The sequence below is a fragment of the Budorcas taxicolor genome, chromosome 1 (genome assembly GCF_023091745.1).
Source record: "Budorcas taxicolor isolate Tak-1 chromosome 1, Takin1.1, whole genome shotgun sequence".
NCBI classification, from domain to species: Eukaryota; Metazoa; Chordata; class Mammalia; order Artiodactyla; family Bovidae; genus Budorcas; species Budorcas taxicolor.
The window spans coordinates 166,511,640-166,528,214 of record NC_068910.1 but is presented as its reverse complement, the minus strand read 5'-3'; the positions used below and the strand labels follow the sequence as shown (position 1 = coordinate 166,528,214).

The window sequence follows — 16,575 nt, the reverse complement described above, 5'->3', positions numbered from 1 at the left end:
GGCAAGAGTAAGAAGCTGTCCCAGAGAATGATATGAGAATCTTACAGGAATAGAAAAATCCATCATCACTTTGTGATAGTGTCTATAAACTGCGGTCAGTTTGTAGCTTGGGTGATTATTAAGAAACAGCCTGTCTTTGACTCCCAGCTTTATTTAGTCTTAGGTCTCTGAGGATAAACCCAAGAATGAAGATAGCCTTGTGGCTGCCCATGTAAATGAAGTGTTAAAGGAAGAATTCAAACTTACATATTTCATATTTTGAAACACCTTTTCCTCCCTCATTAAGAAGAGAAGTCTGAACAAAACTAAGATAATAAGGCTCAGATAGGAGATAAAATATAAATACTGACCAGGATAATAATGTATCTCATTCCCTCACTTCTCATTTTGTCAACAAACTGAGGAAGGTCACGGAATTCATCATCAATTGTAAAGTCTAATTGCCTTTCCATGTAATCAATATCTGTGTACTGAACATCCTGAAAAATATGAGAATTGTAGTGTGGTAAGAATCAGCAGATTGAGTTCATCACATTCTATCATGTTTATAAAAGTAATAGTAGTATGAAAGTTTAAATGCTTGAGGATTGAGTAGTGCGATATTCAAGAAATAAAGAGCATGTATAGATGCAAAATATTCTAAGAACAAGTTCATATAAGTGCTATGTTTTGTTAGAAGTTCATTAAATAGTAATTCTGATTTAGAAGTAAAAATCCTTTCAAATCACTATCTTTTGTTTTATAATTCCCAAAAGAAATAAGACACAAGAGTAAAGGACTTATGAGGTCATGAAATTGTATTAAATAATAACTTGGAATTTTGCACAGTATACAGAAATAAGTATTGCTCTATTTCTGGAAACAAAAAGCAAATATGGGATAATTTCAATAATTATAAAATTATAAAGGAGAATAAATTATTAATAAATTCATCAATTATTTAAAGTTATTCTTTTATCATCCATCAAAGTCATTTTCAAAATAATAGCCTAAGCTTAAATAAGCAAAATATTGTTTATCAGTAGATATTTACAAATATATTTATATGAATAAATGCCTTCATTATATTATTAAATCCTTAATTTAGGCCTAAATTACTTTAAAAATTATTTCCTGTTAAAGACAATTTCTTTTTCTAGATATTACAAAAAATATGGATAACATAGAACTAATAATGAAAAAATCTTCTTCAATATATTTTTTCACTTTCATATCACTATATCATTAACCTATACAATTAATTTCCCTATAATAATGTATTCGGGAACCATATGTTGGATTCTACTGTATGTCTTGATGTCTTATAAATGATACCCTACTTACTCTTCTTAGAGGGAGTTCTTATATACAAAGCATTCTAGATTTCAATTTTTAAATATTACCAGGAAGATACCTGAGATTTCTTAATCTTGCTAAAAAATAACAATCACAGGAACTGATTATTTTGGATACTTAAAAATATTAATTTCCCACACATTGAGGGAAGAGGATATTCTGCAAGCGCACTGATTCTGTATGACAACTGTCATCAATTCTACAGCAAAAATCATTGTTTCACCTCAAATTTTCTGTAACTTTTCATATCAGTTGATGAAATAAGTTCCCTGGATTCTTACTCTCATTTAAAAGAAGACAATAAATGTGTTTGACTACCTATGAGACAGTTTCTAAGAGAAAAGCAAGTGCATAGTGACTTGTTTAGCACAACTCACAGTCATAAGACTGATGAGAAAGAAAGAAAAATAATGGTATTAGCCCTTTCTTTATCCCTCTGCTAAAGAAAATCAGTATAATCTGATATCCAATTCATTTTGTGCTACTAACAAACCAAGCATTGCTTTTTGTCAAAGGTTTAAATAATTTTAAAGTGTGTGTTTAATTATTTCATTCTGCTTTTATAGATGACATATTTAACACTGTTTTAAAAATTGATATACATACATAGGGGATCCGAGCAGCCACCATGTCATTATATACTTCTTCAACTTGTGAAGTATTTCTGTACCCGTAACGACATAACTGGAATCCCAAAGCCCAGTAAGGTGGCATGACTGGTTGGCCGATTACCTTTGAAAAAAAAAATTCTTGGTGAACTAAGATAAATACTTTATATTATAAAGAAAATGTTATCTCTTTTTAAAATGCACAGTCATACTTCATGGTATTGCTTTGTTACGACTTCTGGAGATGGGCCCAAAAACATATAAAAGTCCAAGATTCCTCCAATCATGCGATATGTCAGAGCAGGCATTGACTGAAATGTAACATCTGGAAATCCAAAATATTATTACATTTTATCTATATATAAGTTATTATTTTATTTGAGTCACATAAAATATGATTTTTTTAATTTAAATTTTAAAAAATTGTTTTACCCATTGCATTGCTGTTAAGTAAGAGAACTCCATGAGCATTGTTCTCATCTTCCAGAGCCATGTAATAGGGATGAAATCCATAGGAATTAAGTTTGTACTAAAATTTAAAAAATAAACATAATGTATATTTGAATAATAATAGCATGCGAATTTTTGTCAATGTAATATTTAAATTCACTATAAGATTGAGCCTAGGAATTTAAATATTCCTTCATTGCACACCCAAACTATGACTGAATTAAACACATTTTTTTAAAAATGTAATTATTCAAACCATTAGTGCATTAGAGTATGAGAATGAATATACAAATGTGTAACACTCACAAATACTGCCAAATTAACTTACATAAAGAAACCACTGGTTTTAGAATAGTTGTGTTCCTTTCCATAGATTATGTATCTTAATTTATTTATGAATTAGTACTTCTTTTTCAATAATAGAATGTTTTATTAATGATTAAAGTGATCAAAGTACTCAATCTCAAGGACTTAATGGGATATCTAAGTTTCTATAATAATTTATGATAATATTTTAAATTAATATATTTTTCCTCTACTGAGCATTTAATTTCATTTTCAGCATCATCTTTTATCTTTTCAGAATGGAAAATCTATATGCAGAGTCATGCAATGTCAAGATTACAAAACTTACAAGTTGATGATCCCTAATCGAATTAATGTCATTGACCCACAATGAATCCTAGTAACTGAGTAGCATGTGACAGAAAATTTATATATTTAGGATCGAGGTTATATAAGCCTAACAGTGCCAATACTTAATGTTGAAGGGCTTTTGTTTTTTTTTGTTTGTTTTTTGATTCCCCAACCGAGGATCAAACTTGTGCTTCCTGCAGGGGAAGCATGGAGTTTTAACCACTGTACCACAAAGGAAGTCCCTGAAGGGTTTTAAAGAGGTAAACTTTGGTAAACATGGTCTTTCAAGCTGGAATAAATGAAAAACAGTGTTCATAGGTTTGAACTATTGTGATACAAATAAAAATTGTATGAGTACTTTACAATAAGAAGTGGTTATGATAGTATACACGTTTATAATCTCATTCTGAATATATCCTTTAAGTACACATGACAAATGGAAAATGCAAATGAACTAGTATTTTTATTAAAATGTACTTTTCTATGATATATTTAGAGTAATTATAGTTAATACTAATTGTGAGAAATATATTAAATATTCATGAAATATATACCATTAATAAGACAAAACTTTGGGGAAAGTGTCATGAGCATATAAAAATATTTCCTAAGATTGTAACTAACAGTATAACCTCATAAAAAGGCACAACTGCAGCTTAGGGTAACAAAGGAAAAAGTGAGAATCCAATCTTCCTTTAAGGAGTAAAAAAGAAAATCTCAAGGAAAACCTTAGCCAGTTATTTTCTAAAAGCTGAAAGTAAACATGGATTTGGCAGGGAATATTGAATCTGAATGTTCTTTCTATGCAGTTGAGAGAGTAAGCAATTAAGTCACGACCTCACTTCTCACTGTAGTCAATGATGTTATCTGATCAGTCATTTACTCTCACCTGTACTTTATTGTGACTTTTTGTTTGTTTTTCAGAAAAACACTCCAGCAACTGTCATGATTTCTAGTCCCTTTCTTTGTTTCAATATTGAAATACAGGCCGACAAGGAGATGGCTATGTCTTAGTCGCCACTTATGGTAGTCAAATACTGGTACTTACACCAGGGGGTTGGTCTCTGGTGAACATTCCCCAAGTATGCCAGTTCAGGTCACGCCTAAATGTTGTGTGTTCCATTTCCCCAAAACCATACACATATTCTGAAGGCAGGCGTGTAGATATCTGAATGAACTGGTTGTTAAAAGCAAAACCAGGAAGGCGAGAATCCCAACTGAAAACAAAAGAAAACATATAAACATATACAGTTTTATTCCTGTATATGCATCACAAATAATAATGGTAATTCTTGCTTAGGTGATGTGAAAATCAGTAGTATTTTTCCCTATATAGGGCTTATCATACCCAGATATAGATGGAAATAGATAATTATTCCAATACTTTTTTGGCTAAGATAGCAAATATCAAAATCTGTTTCACAAATTCATAATCTTATTATGGCTATATGTGTATCTTTAGATATATATCACTATTTAAAATAAAATCAATATAAATCTAGAAATAATATATGACCTAGAAGTAATATATGTCCTAAGAATTGAAAGTCCTTCATTTTTCTGTTCTCTTGAGAGAATCAGCAAACTTTTACTACATATAGAATTAAAAGAAATCAATATCAAAATAAATAACACATAATGTATATTTTAATTTCAAACTCTATTACTATACCCAATTATTTTCATCTTTTAATTTATATTTGTAAAAACGTGTTTACAAAGAACTCCAGAAGAAATGTGTTACAGAGAATGTCATTTGCAATAAGAAGATAAAAGAAGAGGAAAAGAAAGTTGGCAGAGGAAGAAAACATTATTACAAAGAATTTGGAACATATTCATATTTTTATATTAATGATTTTGGAAAAGTATTTGCTAAAGAATAATACTTCCTGAATAACAATAAATAATGTCTCTGTACCAGGGATTTTCCACAAAATCATTTAGCTTTTTAACATTTGGAATGAAACTCTTCAACATTTTGAAACAATATAACATGTTTTTCTTCATTATTTGTATCCATACTGACAATACCTGAAAACATCCTGACAACATCATGTAAAGAATACAGGGCAAGTTTAAATTACATAGAAGTATTTTGTAATAGAAAATACATAGGAATATACTTTGTAGAACTTTTCACTAAAATAAAGGAAATATTTTAAAAATTAAGTTTATTAATTGAATATAAAAATAATGTCTATATGTACATATCTAAACTTCCTTTCATCAATTCCTGACAGAGATAGTATTAACTTGATCAAAATCCAGAACTAAAAAACTCCCATTTCAATCATTCTAATAAAATATTGACATATTTATAAATACATGTATAGATACTTATTTTGACAACACTCATCAGGCTTTTCAACATGAGTCTTTATTTTTGCTCTCAGCTTGAATGGAAGAATGGGTCTGATATTTAATAATAAAATTCATCACATCCTAAGTGTCAATAAAATCTTAGACCAATTGTTAACTGCCCACTAACTTTCATTTTTGAATATTAAAATAAGCCAATTATTTAATACCTTTAAAACCACTTTTGATGTTCTGACACAGTAGCACAGTGAAGGCTGTGAAAATAATCATCCAACTTTGCCACCTAAGCTAAAATGAAACTATCTTTCATATCAAGTAATTCAATCACTTACATAACCCTTCTTGTGCTTCTTCTTTGAATCTGAATGCCAAAAGGATTTTCCTTGATTTCAACATCATAAAGTCTAGTTTCATAAGTACTTGTTGGTGTAGTTGGAATGTTCAATGGTACTGGAACTTCATATCTCTTATTTTGGGCATCATAAATCTATTATAGAGAAATAATGAAAAGAGATATGTTTAGTTCTTAATGGTGACATATTAGGTGTTGTGCTGTGCTTAGTCCCTCAGCTGTGTCTGATTCTTTGAGACCGCATGGACTATTGCCTGCCAGGCTCCTCTGTCCATGGGGATTTTCCAAGCAAGAATACTAGAGTGGGCTGCCATGATCTTTCCAACCCAAGAACCCAGGTCTCCCACATTGTAGGCAGATTGTTTACCATCTGAGCCACCAGGGAAACCCGAGAATACTGGAGTGGGTAGCCCATCTTGTCTCCAGGGGAACTTCATGACCCAGCAATCAAACTGTTGTATCCTGCACTGCAGGTCGGATTCTATACCAACTGAATTATCAGGGAAGCCCAATATATTTAGGTACATATCATTAACATTTACATTCTTATTTACATAATTCCTAATTTTGTATCCATGGCCCATATATCTATTTCAAATTCCATAAACATATATAGATATATAATGAATTAAATAATGTACTGTATTTTACCTGTTTTAATGTTTTGTAATTCATTTTTCCATACAGTAAGAACTCTTAAAGAAGAGAACTTTCAGAGCTAGATATTCACTTATATGGATACACAAAATTATTTACCACTCATGGTTAGACATAGTTGCCTCAATATTTTAACCTTATGTATGATTTTACAATGAATATTAATGCTAATTTATCTTCATTCACATCTTTACTTAGTATATTACTTACAAGTGAGAATATTAGGTCAGAATGTATTACAATTTGTAAGATCCTTGATATCTATTGGTAAACTATTTTCCAGAATTAGTATATTAATGAACATTCTTATTAAAATATGTACTCTAAAACTATTCTTTGTTAAACAAGAAAACACTTTTTTTCTAAAATTGCCATTTATTTCCTTGCTGTAGAGGATAAACACAGTTTTCTCATTTTTTGTATTTTTCTTTAATTTCTTTCGTTTTTATTAACCTCCAATTAAAATAAATAAATTTATATTAAAAAATAAAGGGTGTTAAGTATTTTAATATTTTATTCCAGATTGTATTTCTTCAGTTAAATGCCTGCATATGTATGGGTTGAAATTGTTTTCCATTTGTCATATATGTAGTACAATTTCTAATAATTTTCTTAATGGAGTTCTTCAGTGCTCTTTCTTTGTGGCTCAGCTGGTAAAGAATCTGCCTGCAATGTGAGAGATCTGGGTTCGATCCCACGGTTAGGAAGATCACCTGGAGAAGGGAAAGGCTACCCACTCCAGTATTCTGGCCTGGAGAATTCCATGGACTGTATAGTCCATGTGGTCACAAAGAGTCGGACACGACTGAGCGACTTTCACTTCACTTCAGCTCTCTTAAGTAAAAGATAACTGCTAAGTATAACTATTGAAAGAAATTATTTCTTTTGTATTTCTTACTATATTGGCCATAAACTTCAGATCACTGTTTAAAAAGAATGGAAACAATAAGGATCTTATTGTGTTTGTTTTGTCCTATTTTGTTTACTTGAATGAAACAACCAACAGAGTCCAACTAAATGATTTATCAATTTATCAATAATTTAAATAATTAAAAATCACCATTATATGTTTAATTGTTCAAAAAGCTAGCAAAAACAGAAAATTTTACTTATTGTGCATCTAGCTATGGGCTCTGTAGGAAGACAAAGAAAGCTTTATAGAATCAAAAGACCATCAATCCAATTAATAATCCTTAATATTACATGAAAAACCCAAGCACCTAATCTATTTAAAATTTTTCTTGAGACATGAATCATGCATTGTGATAGTTTATAATAAACATACCTTAAACTGCAACATATCATCTTTGTGATATTTCACCTCCACACGAAGAGATGAGATGGAATCAGAAGGTAGCTTTATTCGAGGATTTGCAGTATTCAGCCGGAGGTCAGCTGTTATACCCACTGATGAGTACTGAGTTGAGTGGACTAAATAAGAGTTGTATTCTTTAGGAAAGTAACACTCAGGTGCTTTGGATCCTAACTGAGCCTAAAAACACAATACATGTTCATTTCAGAAACTGTAAGAATTGTAATGTTTAGCTAAAGAAAACCAGAGTAGACATGTTAACCACATGTATGACTTATACAATTTTTACATTAAAAATCTGTAAATAGTTTACATTAAATATTAATTAAAATTTATATTATTTGTGTAATAAAATACATTAAATAATTTACAAATTATTTAATACTAAAATGAAAGTGCAATCATAACACAAAATATCTATCAGGCAACATTATCTATCAGGATAGCCATTCCCTCTCCAGAGGGATCTTCCCAACCCAGGGATTGAACCCAGGTATTCTGCATTGCAGGCAGACCCTTTTCCATCTGAGCCACCATCCTAAGAAGACATCAACTAGACCCGAACTGATGGACATTCTACCACAAACCTTGCCAGTAATCTTCAGTTATAAAAAGCAAGACTCAGAAATTTCACAACTTAGGAGGAAACAGAGATCAAATTGTGAACATCCGTTGGATCATTAGAAAAGTACTGGAGTTCCAGAAAAACATCTACTTCTGCTTTATTGACTACGCCAAAGCCTTGGACTGTGTGGATCACAACAAACCGTGGAAAATACTTAAAGAGATGGGAATACCAGAACACCTAACCTGTCTCCTGAGAAATCTGTATGCAGGTCAAGAAGCAACAGTTAAAACTGGACATGACTGGTTCCAAATCAGGAAAGGAGTACATCAAGGCTGTATATTGTCACCCTTCTTATTTAACCTATACATAGAGTACATCATGCAAAATGCCAGGCTGGATGAAGCACCAGCTGGAATGAAGATTGCCGGGAAAAATATCAATAACCTCAGATATGCAGATGACATCACCCTTATGGCAGAAAATGAAGAACTAAAGAGCCTCTTGATGAAAGTGAAAGAGGAGAGTAAAAAAAATAGGCTTAAAGCTCAACATTCAAAAAACTAAGATCGTGACATGCAGTCCCATCACTTCATGGCAAATATATGGGGAAACTGTGGAAACGGTGGCAGACTTTATTTTCTTGGATTCCAAAATCACTTCAGATGGTGACTGCAGCCATGAAATTAAAAGATGCTTGCTCCTTGGAAGAAAAGCTGTGACCAACATAGACAGCATATTAAAAAGCAGAGACATTACTTTGCCGACAAAGGACCGTCTAGTCAAGGCTATGGTTTTTCCAGTAGTCATGTATGGATGTGAGAGTTGGATTATAAAGAAAGCTGAGCACCAAAGAATTGATGCTATTGAACTGTGGTGCTGGAGAAGACTCTTGAGAGTCCCTTGGACTGCAAGGAGATCCAACCAGTCCGTCCTAAATATTCATTGGAAGGACTGATGCTGAAGTTGAAACTCCAATATTTTGGCCACCTGATGCAAAGAAGTGACTAATTGGAAAAGACCCTGATGTTGGGAATTATTGAAGGCTGGAGAAGGGAACAACAGACAATGAGATGGTTGGATAGCATCACCGACTTGTTGGACATGAGTTTGAGTAAGCTCCAAGAGTTGGTGATGGACAAGGAAGTCTGGCATGCTTCAGTCCATGGGGTGGCATAGAGTTGGACACAAGTGAGTGGCTGAACTGAACTGAACTGAGGAGATCCTTGGGTCACGAAGATCCCCTGGAGAAGGGATTGGCTACCCACCCCAGTATTCTTGCTTGGAGAATTCCAGGGACAGAGGAGCCTGGCACAATGGAGTGACTAACACGTTCACTTTCTTTCTAAACCTCAGTGCCTAAGTCGTTTGGCTGAATGTGGCTTAAAAAATGCCGGCAATCGTGCAGACTGCTCTCTCTTTACATAGTCATGAAAGTTCGAGTGGGTCCAAAAGATACAACCAAGCTATATTTGCCTAGTTCATTCACTATCACACTGCACTGGGTAACATTTTCCTTTTGTCTTCATGAAAATCCTCCCAATTCTCATCATCTCCTAATGATTTTCCTTATTATTTCAGTATGGAAAGGAAAGCAATCAGAAGAAATATCAGAATAAAACAGGACAACTACCCGACCACCTCTTTACTTCCTGTTACAAAATATGTTCTGCCTGTAATTCTATATAAGGAAAACCATTTCATTTGTGCACCCAGTCCCATGCCTCTTTACCAGAAAAGACATTTCTCCTGCAATTCTCAACTTCCTGTCCTGTATTACTAACATTCCACTCATTACAAGTTATTCCCAATGGCATAAACTGATTTGATTTTTCCCATCTTGTGGTGCTAGTTGTAAACATTGCACCTGCCAATGCAGGAGACTCAAGAGATGCAGGTTCAATCCCTGGGTTGGGAAGATATCCCAGAGAAGGAAATGGCAACCCACTCCAGTATTTTTGCCTGGAGAATCCCATGGACTGACGAGCCGGCAGGCTACAGTCCATGGGGTTGCAAAGAGTCAGATATGACTGAGGTGGCTTAGCATGCATGCATCTTAAAGAAACTGTCGCCTCATTAATTTCTCCAATTACTGCTCTATTTTTTATGCATTCCTTATGGTCAAAGACAAAAAGCTCACCATATTCTCTATGTCTAAGTTGTGACTTCAGTGTTAATGGAATCTCATACTCACTCTGATGAGGCTTTTATTCCCAGAACTCTATCAGTATTTCTCTTGTAATAGTTACCAAAGACTTCGATGATGCCAAATCCATGCCACTTTTCAGTTCTTATCTTACCAATTTATAAGCATAACTTTAACAATTGAAATTTTCTCTGTCTTGAAATGCCTTGTTTGCTTGGCTGGCAAGAACAACAATTAGATTGCTTTCAATCTAATTCATTTACAATTTATTTTCAGTCTCTTAACTGATTCTTTATCATTTCACTGAGTCAAAGTGTTGGATGATTCAGAAGTTTAGTTTTTGAACTTTCCCCTTTTCAAGCTCCTTCCTTTGATGATGTCACTGCATCACATAACTTTAAAAACTATATATATATATATATATATATATACTGACTCTACATTTTATATCTTACCAATAATGTAAAATTTTCAGTTTCATTAGTTTCAGTTCAGTTCAGTCACTCAGTCGTGTCCAACTCTTTGCAACCCCATGGACTACAGTACCCCAGGCTTTCCTGTCTGTCACCAACTCCCAGAGCATGGTCAAACTCATGTCCATCGAGTTGGTGATGCCATCCAACCATCTCATCCTCTGCTGTCCCCTTCTCCTCCTGCCTTCAATCTTTCCCCAAATCAGGGTCTTTTCCAATTAGTCAGTTCTTCACATCAGGTAACCAAAGTATTGGAGTTTCAGTTTCAGCATCAGTCCTTCCAATGAATATTTAGGACTGATTTCCCTTAGGATGGACTGGTTGGATCTCCTTGCAGTCCAAGGGAATCTCAAGAGTCCTCTCCAACACCACGGTTCAAAAGCACCAATTCTTTGGTGCTCAGCTTTCTTTACAGTCCAACTCTCACATCCATACATGACTACTGGAAAATCATAGCCTTGACTAGATGGACATTTGTCAGCAAGGAAATGTCTCTGCTTTTTAATATGATATCTAGGTTGGTCATAGCTTTTCTTTTAAGGAGCAAGCATTTTTTAATTTCATGGCTTCAGTAGGCATCTATAGTGATTTTGGAGCTCAAGAAAATAAAGTCTGCCACTATTTCCACAGTTTCCCCATCTATTTGCCATGGAGTAATGGGACTGGAAGCCATGATCTTAGTTTTTTGAATGTTGAGCTTTAAGCCAACTTTTTCACTCTCCTCTTTCACTTTCATCAGGAGGCTCTTTAGTTCCTCTTCACTTTCTTCCATAAGGGTGGTTTCATCTGCATATCTGAGGTTATTGCTTTTTCTCCAGGCAATCTTGTTTCCAGCTTGTGCTTCATCCAGCCTAGCATTTCACATGATGTACTCTGCATATAATTTAAATAAGCAGGGTTACAATATACAGCCTTGATGTACTCCTTTCCCAGTTTGGAAGCAGTCTTTTGTTCGATGTTTTGTTCTAACTGTTGCTTCTTGACCTGCATACAGATTTCTCAGGAGGCAGATATAGTTTGTTGTGATCCACTCAGTCAAAGGTTTTGACATAATCAATAAAGCAGAAGTAGATGTTTTTCTGGAACTCTCTTACTTTTTCTATGATCCAAAGGATGTTGGCAAATTGATTTCTGGTTCCTCTGCCTTCTCTAAATCCAGCTTGAACACATGGAAGGGCACAGTTCACATACTGTTGAAACCTGTTTTCGAGAATTTTGAGAATTACTTTGCTAGCATGTGACATGAGGGCAATTGTGCAGTAGTTTGAATGTTCTTTGGCATTGCCTTTCTTTGAGACTGGAATGAAAATTTACCTTTTCCAGTCCTGTGCCCAGTGCTGAATTTTCCAGATTTGCTGGGATACTGAGTGCAGCACTTTCACGGCATCATGTTTTAGGATTTGAAATAGCTCAACTGGAATTCCATTACCTCCACTAGCTTTGTTCATAGTGATGCTTCCTAAAGCCCATTTGACTTCACATTCCAAGATGTCTGGCTCCAGGTAAGTGATCACACCATTGCAGTTATCCAGGTCGTGAGATCTTTTTTGTATAGTTCTTGTGTGTTCATTAGTTTATATCTCACAATTGGAAAGCTTCACTTTGATTTATATTGAAAGTCTTAATTTTAATTTTTCCAAAACAAAATTATTCTCTCCTTGCTTGTTTCCCCATAGTTTTGACAGTGTGTTACTAAATACTTTCTCTTTTTCTCAGCTGTTTACACCAAAAACTTGCAGTCATTTTACTCTTCTTTTCTCTCATATCCCATATCCAATCAAAGAACAACATTTTCTAGTTTTAGGTTAAAAATATGGACAAAAGTCAATCGTGCGTGTGTTTAGTCACTAAGTTGTGTCTGAGTCTTTGTGATCCCATAGACTGTAGCCCACCTGGTTCCTATTTCCACAGGATTTGTAAGCCAGAATACTGGAGTGGGCTGCATTTCCTCCTCCAGGGGATCTTCCTAACTCAGCAATTGAACCTGATTCTCCTGGGTCTCTTGCACTGGCAGATGGATTCTTTACCAGTAAGGCACCTGGGAAGCTTCCCACAAAGTCAAACACTTATTACTAATTCTACCATTACCACTTTGGCTCAGTCTACCAATATTTTACTTTCTTTACTGCAGTAACCTCTTTCCTGGTCTCCCTGTCTTAGTTTTCTCACAGTCTGTTCTCAACACAGAAACCATTATAGTTCCATTAACATGGAAATTTAATCTACTTATTTGTCTGTTCAAAACTCTCTAGCAGAATTCGATCTCGGAGTAGAAATCTTATTACTAAAAGTGGTCTGAGTAATGGAACTACATTATCTATTTCAATATGTCTGTAATTTTATCTCTTGCTGTTCTTCCTCCCACTCATTCTGTTTCAGACATGATGGCCTCCTTGCTGTTTGTAGACTCTACCAGGTACATTTTTACTTCAGGTTCAATTCAGACTGATTTATTTTCTTTCTGGAATATTATTCCTTGCTTTCTTTCCTTCGTCTCTTTTAACAAATGCCACCTTCTCAAAGACACCTTTAGTGCACGCTAATTATAGTAACACCACTGGCATCCCACATCCTCCCTTTTCCTTTTCTGCTTTTTGTCCTCTGTAATAATTATCTAACATAGAACACAATTTTTATTTTTTAAGTTTTTAAAGTATTTTTTGATGTGGACCATTTTTAGTCTACTGAATTTGTTACAATATTTTTTTCTGTTTTATGCTTTGTTTTTTTGGCTGCAGGGCATGTGGGATCTTAACTCCCTGAAGAGAGATTGAACCCACAGCGCCAGCACTGGAAGACAATGTCTTAACCACTGGACCACCAGGAAAGTGCCTAAAATAACTTTTTAAGTTATCTGTTTTCCCACACTGAAATATAATCTCTAACAGAAAAAAGAGTTTCATTTATTTTGTTCTCCTAGAACAGTGCCTAGAACATAGTAGCTCTCAAGTATTTATTAAATGAATCAAAGAGTAAACAGTATGGTCTAAAGAAACATTAATTTTCTAAAGTATATTTGATAAATTTCTAATGTTAAAGCTCCACTTATTTGACTTAAAAATTTATAATGTGTTGAATATGAAGAGTAAAAGTAATGGGAAGAATAAATCTTTCATACTTTCTTATTAGAAGTTATTAGAGCTTTAGCACAATCCTTTAGATTCAATTTGATAACAGAAGTGACCATGCACTGAACTCAATGGAGGATGGATATGAATTTGAATGAAGTAAAGAGAAGATACTGTAGGCAAACTGTAATGATACTTCAATATTTGTTTTTATTGATTTCAGAATCTTTTCTCCTTCTCACTTGTTTTCTTCAGTTCTTTTGAAACTTTCCTAATATTAAAGATTATGCAATTTTACCAAGCAATGAAGAGGAATGAGGGCCATTTCTTTTAGGCCGGTATTTTACGTATTCCTCATATAAGTACTGACATTTCTGGGAAGTTGCTGGCGGATGAGTCTAGACTCTTCTCAGTGTAATAAGACATGCATTTAATTTGTGGGTAACATGAAATTTGGAAAACTCAGCAGTGGCCACAGGAATGGAAAAGGTCAGTTTCCATTCCAATCCCAAAGAAAGGCAGTGCCAAAGAATGCTCAAATTACCACACAATTGCATTCAACTCACATACTAGTAAAGCGCTCAAAATTCTCCAAGCCAGGCTTCAGCAGTACATGAACCATGAACTTTCAGATTTTCAAGCTGGTTTTAGAAAAGGAGGAGGAACCAGAGATCAAATTACCAACATTTGTTGGATCACTGAAAAAGCAAGAGAGTTCCAGAAAAGCGTCTATTTCTGCTTTATTGACTGTGCCAAAGCCTTTGACTGTATGGATCACAATAAACTGTGAAAAATTCTGGAAGAGATGGGAATACCAGACCACCTGACCTGCCTCTAGAGAAACCTGTATGCAGGTCAAGAAGCCAAAGTTAGAACTGGACATGGAACAACAGATTGGTTCCAAATAGGAAAAGGAGTACATCAAGGCTGTATATTGTCACCCTGCTTTTAACTTATATGCAGAGTACATCATGAGAAACGCTGGGCTGGAAGAAACGCAAGCTGGAATCAAGATTGCCGGGAGAAATATCAATAACCTCAGATATGCAGATGACACCACCCTTATGGCAGAAAGTGAAGAACTAAAGAGTCTCTTGATGAAAGTAAAAGAGGAGATTGGAAAAGTTGGCTTAAAACTCAACATTCAGAAAACTAAGATCATAGCCTCTGGTCCCATCACTTCATGGCAGATAGATGGGGAAACAGTGGAAACAGTGTCAGACTTTATATTTTTGGGCTCCAAAATCACTGCAGATGGAGACTGCAGCCATGAAATTAAGAGACCCTTACTTCTTGGAAGGAAAGTCATGACCAACCTAGACAGCATATTAAAAAGCAGAGACATTACATTGTCAACAAAGCTCTGTCTAGTCAAGTCTATGATTTTCCCAGGAGTCATGTATGGATGTGAATGTTGGACTATACAAAAAACTGAGTGCCAAAGAACTGATGCTTTTGAACTGTGGTGTTGGAAAAGACTCTTGAGAGTCCCTTGGACTGCAAGGAGATCCAACTAGTCCATCCTAAAGGAAATCAGTCCTGGGTGTTCATTGGAAGGACTGATGTTGAAGCTGTAACTCCAATATTTTGGCCACCTGATGAGAAGAACTGACTCATTTGAAAAGACCATGATGTTGGTCAAGATTGAAGGCAGAGGAGAAGGGAACAACAGAGGATGAGATGGTTAGATGGCATCACCAACTCAATAGACATGAGTTTGGGTAAACTCCGGGAGTTGGTGATGGACAGGGAGGCCTGGGGTGCTGCGGTTCATGGGGTCCCAAAGAGTCAGATATGACTGAGTGGTTGAACTGAACTTGAAATAAATGTGTGTTGTTGTTGTTGTTGTTGTTGTTGTTGTTTCCCAAAAAATCCCAATGATGTAACCAAAAGCTCAGAATTCATAAAATTAAATAAGCACAGGAGGGTACTCTTCTCATATACCCTTCTGTAAAAACTTGTGCTTTTAATGACCATCATTGTTCTTGAAGGTTTGACCAGAATTACTGGCAGAAATTGTCACCTCTTAGTGGACCAGTTACAACCTATCAATCAATTTCAAAAGTTTTGATAACTTGAGACAATGCTTTTGAAAGACTACTCCCTACTGGCAAAATACCTTACTGAACTAAGCTAGTCAGTCACAACCAACATCTAACAGTTTGCCACAAATATAGTTCTATTTTATTTAAAAAAGTTACACTATTTCTAAAGTACCTGGAGCACAATTTACACATACATTTAGCACAGCAGTATTAAACCATGTCTTTGGAGAATTAATTAAGATAAATTACCTATTAGAAGTTTAATTTCAAATTCCAAATGCTTCTCTAGATGAATTTAGTTTATATTGCTGTAGAATTAAAATTTTAATCTGTACAGTTTACATTGAAATGCTTATGTGAAATCCATCCATGAATAATTAAAAATCTTATTACCGTTTGCCATAAGCAGCCACGTTCTTCACAGCGTTCTTTAGTTGCCGTGTCTGAATCTGGATAACAAGTAAACTTTTCAACTTCCAAGAAAGTTTGATCCCATTGAACAGTAAAGTTTCCTCCAAGGTTAAATGTCAGATTGTAAATTAGTAGAATCTTTGAAGACAAAGAAAATAGTGAAGAGTATTTCTGACCATTGGATAATTTAAAAATAGT

The 16,575-nt window shown here is 34.5% G+C and overlaps 1 protein-coding gene across 1 annotated transcript in view; it reads right to left on the bottom strand.

The window, feature by feature from the left end:
* The window catches only part of SI (sucrase-isomaltase), a 109,994-nt gene that overhangs the window by 39,903 nt on the left and 53,516 nt on the right, over window positions 1-16,575 (bottom strand). The window contains exons 24-31 of the mRNA XM_052636244.1: window positions 16,360-16,515; window positions 7,643-7,849; window positions 5,681-5,835; window positions 4,078-4,246; window positions 2,376-2,472; window positions 2,156-2,268; window positions 1,942-2,067; window positions 351-479 (exon numbers count right to left, since the gene is read on the bottom strand). Of these exons, the coding sequence (XP_052492204.1) occupies window positions 351-479; window positions 1,942-2,067; window positions 2,156-2,268; window positions 2,376-2,472; window positions 4,078-4,246; window positions 5,681-5,835; window positions 7,643-7,849; window positions 16,360-16,515 (1,152 nt within the window). The remainder of the gene's footprint in view (window positions 1-350; window positions 480-1,941; window positions 2,068-2,155; window positions 2,269-2,375; window positions 2,473-4,077; window positions 4,247-5,680; window positions 5,836-7,642; window positions 7,850-16,359; window positions 16,516-16,575) is intronic.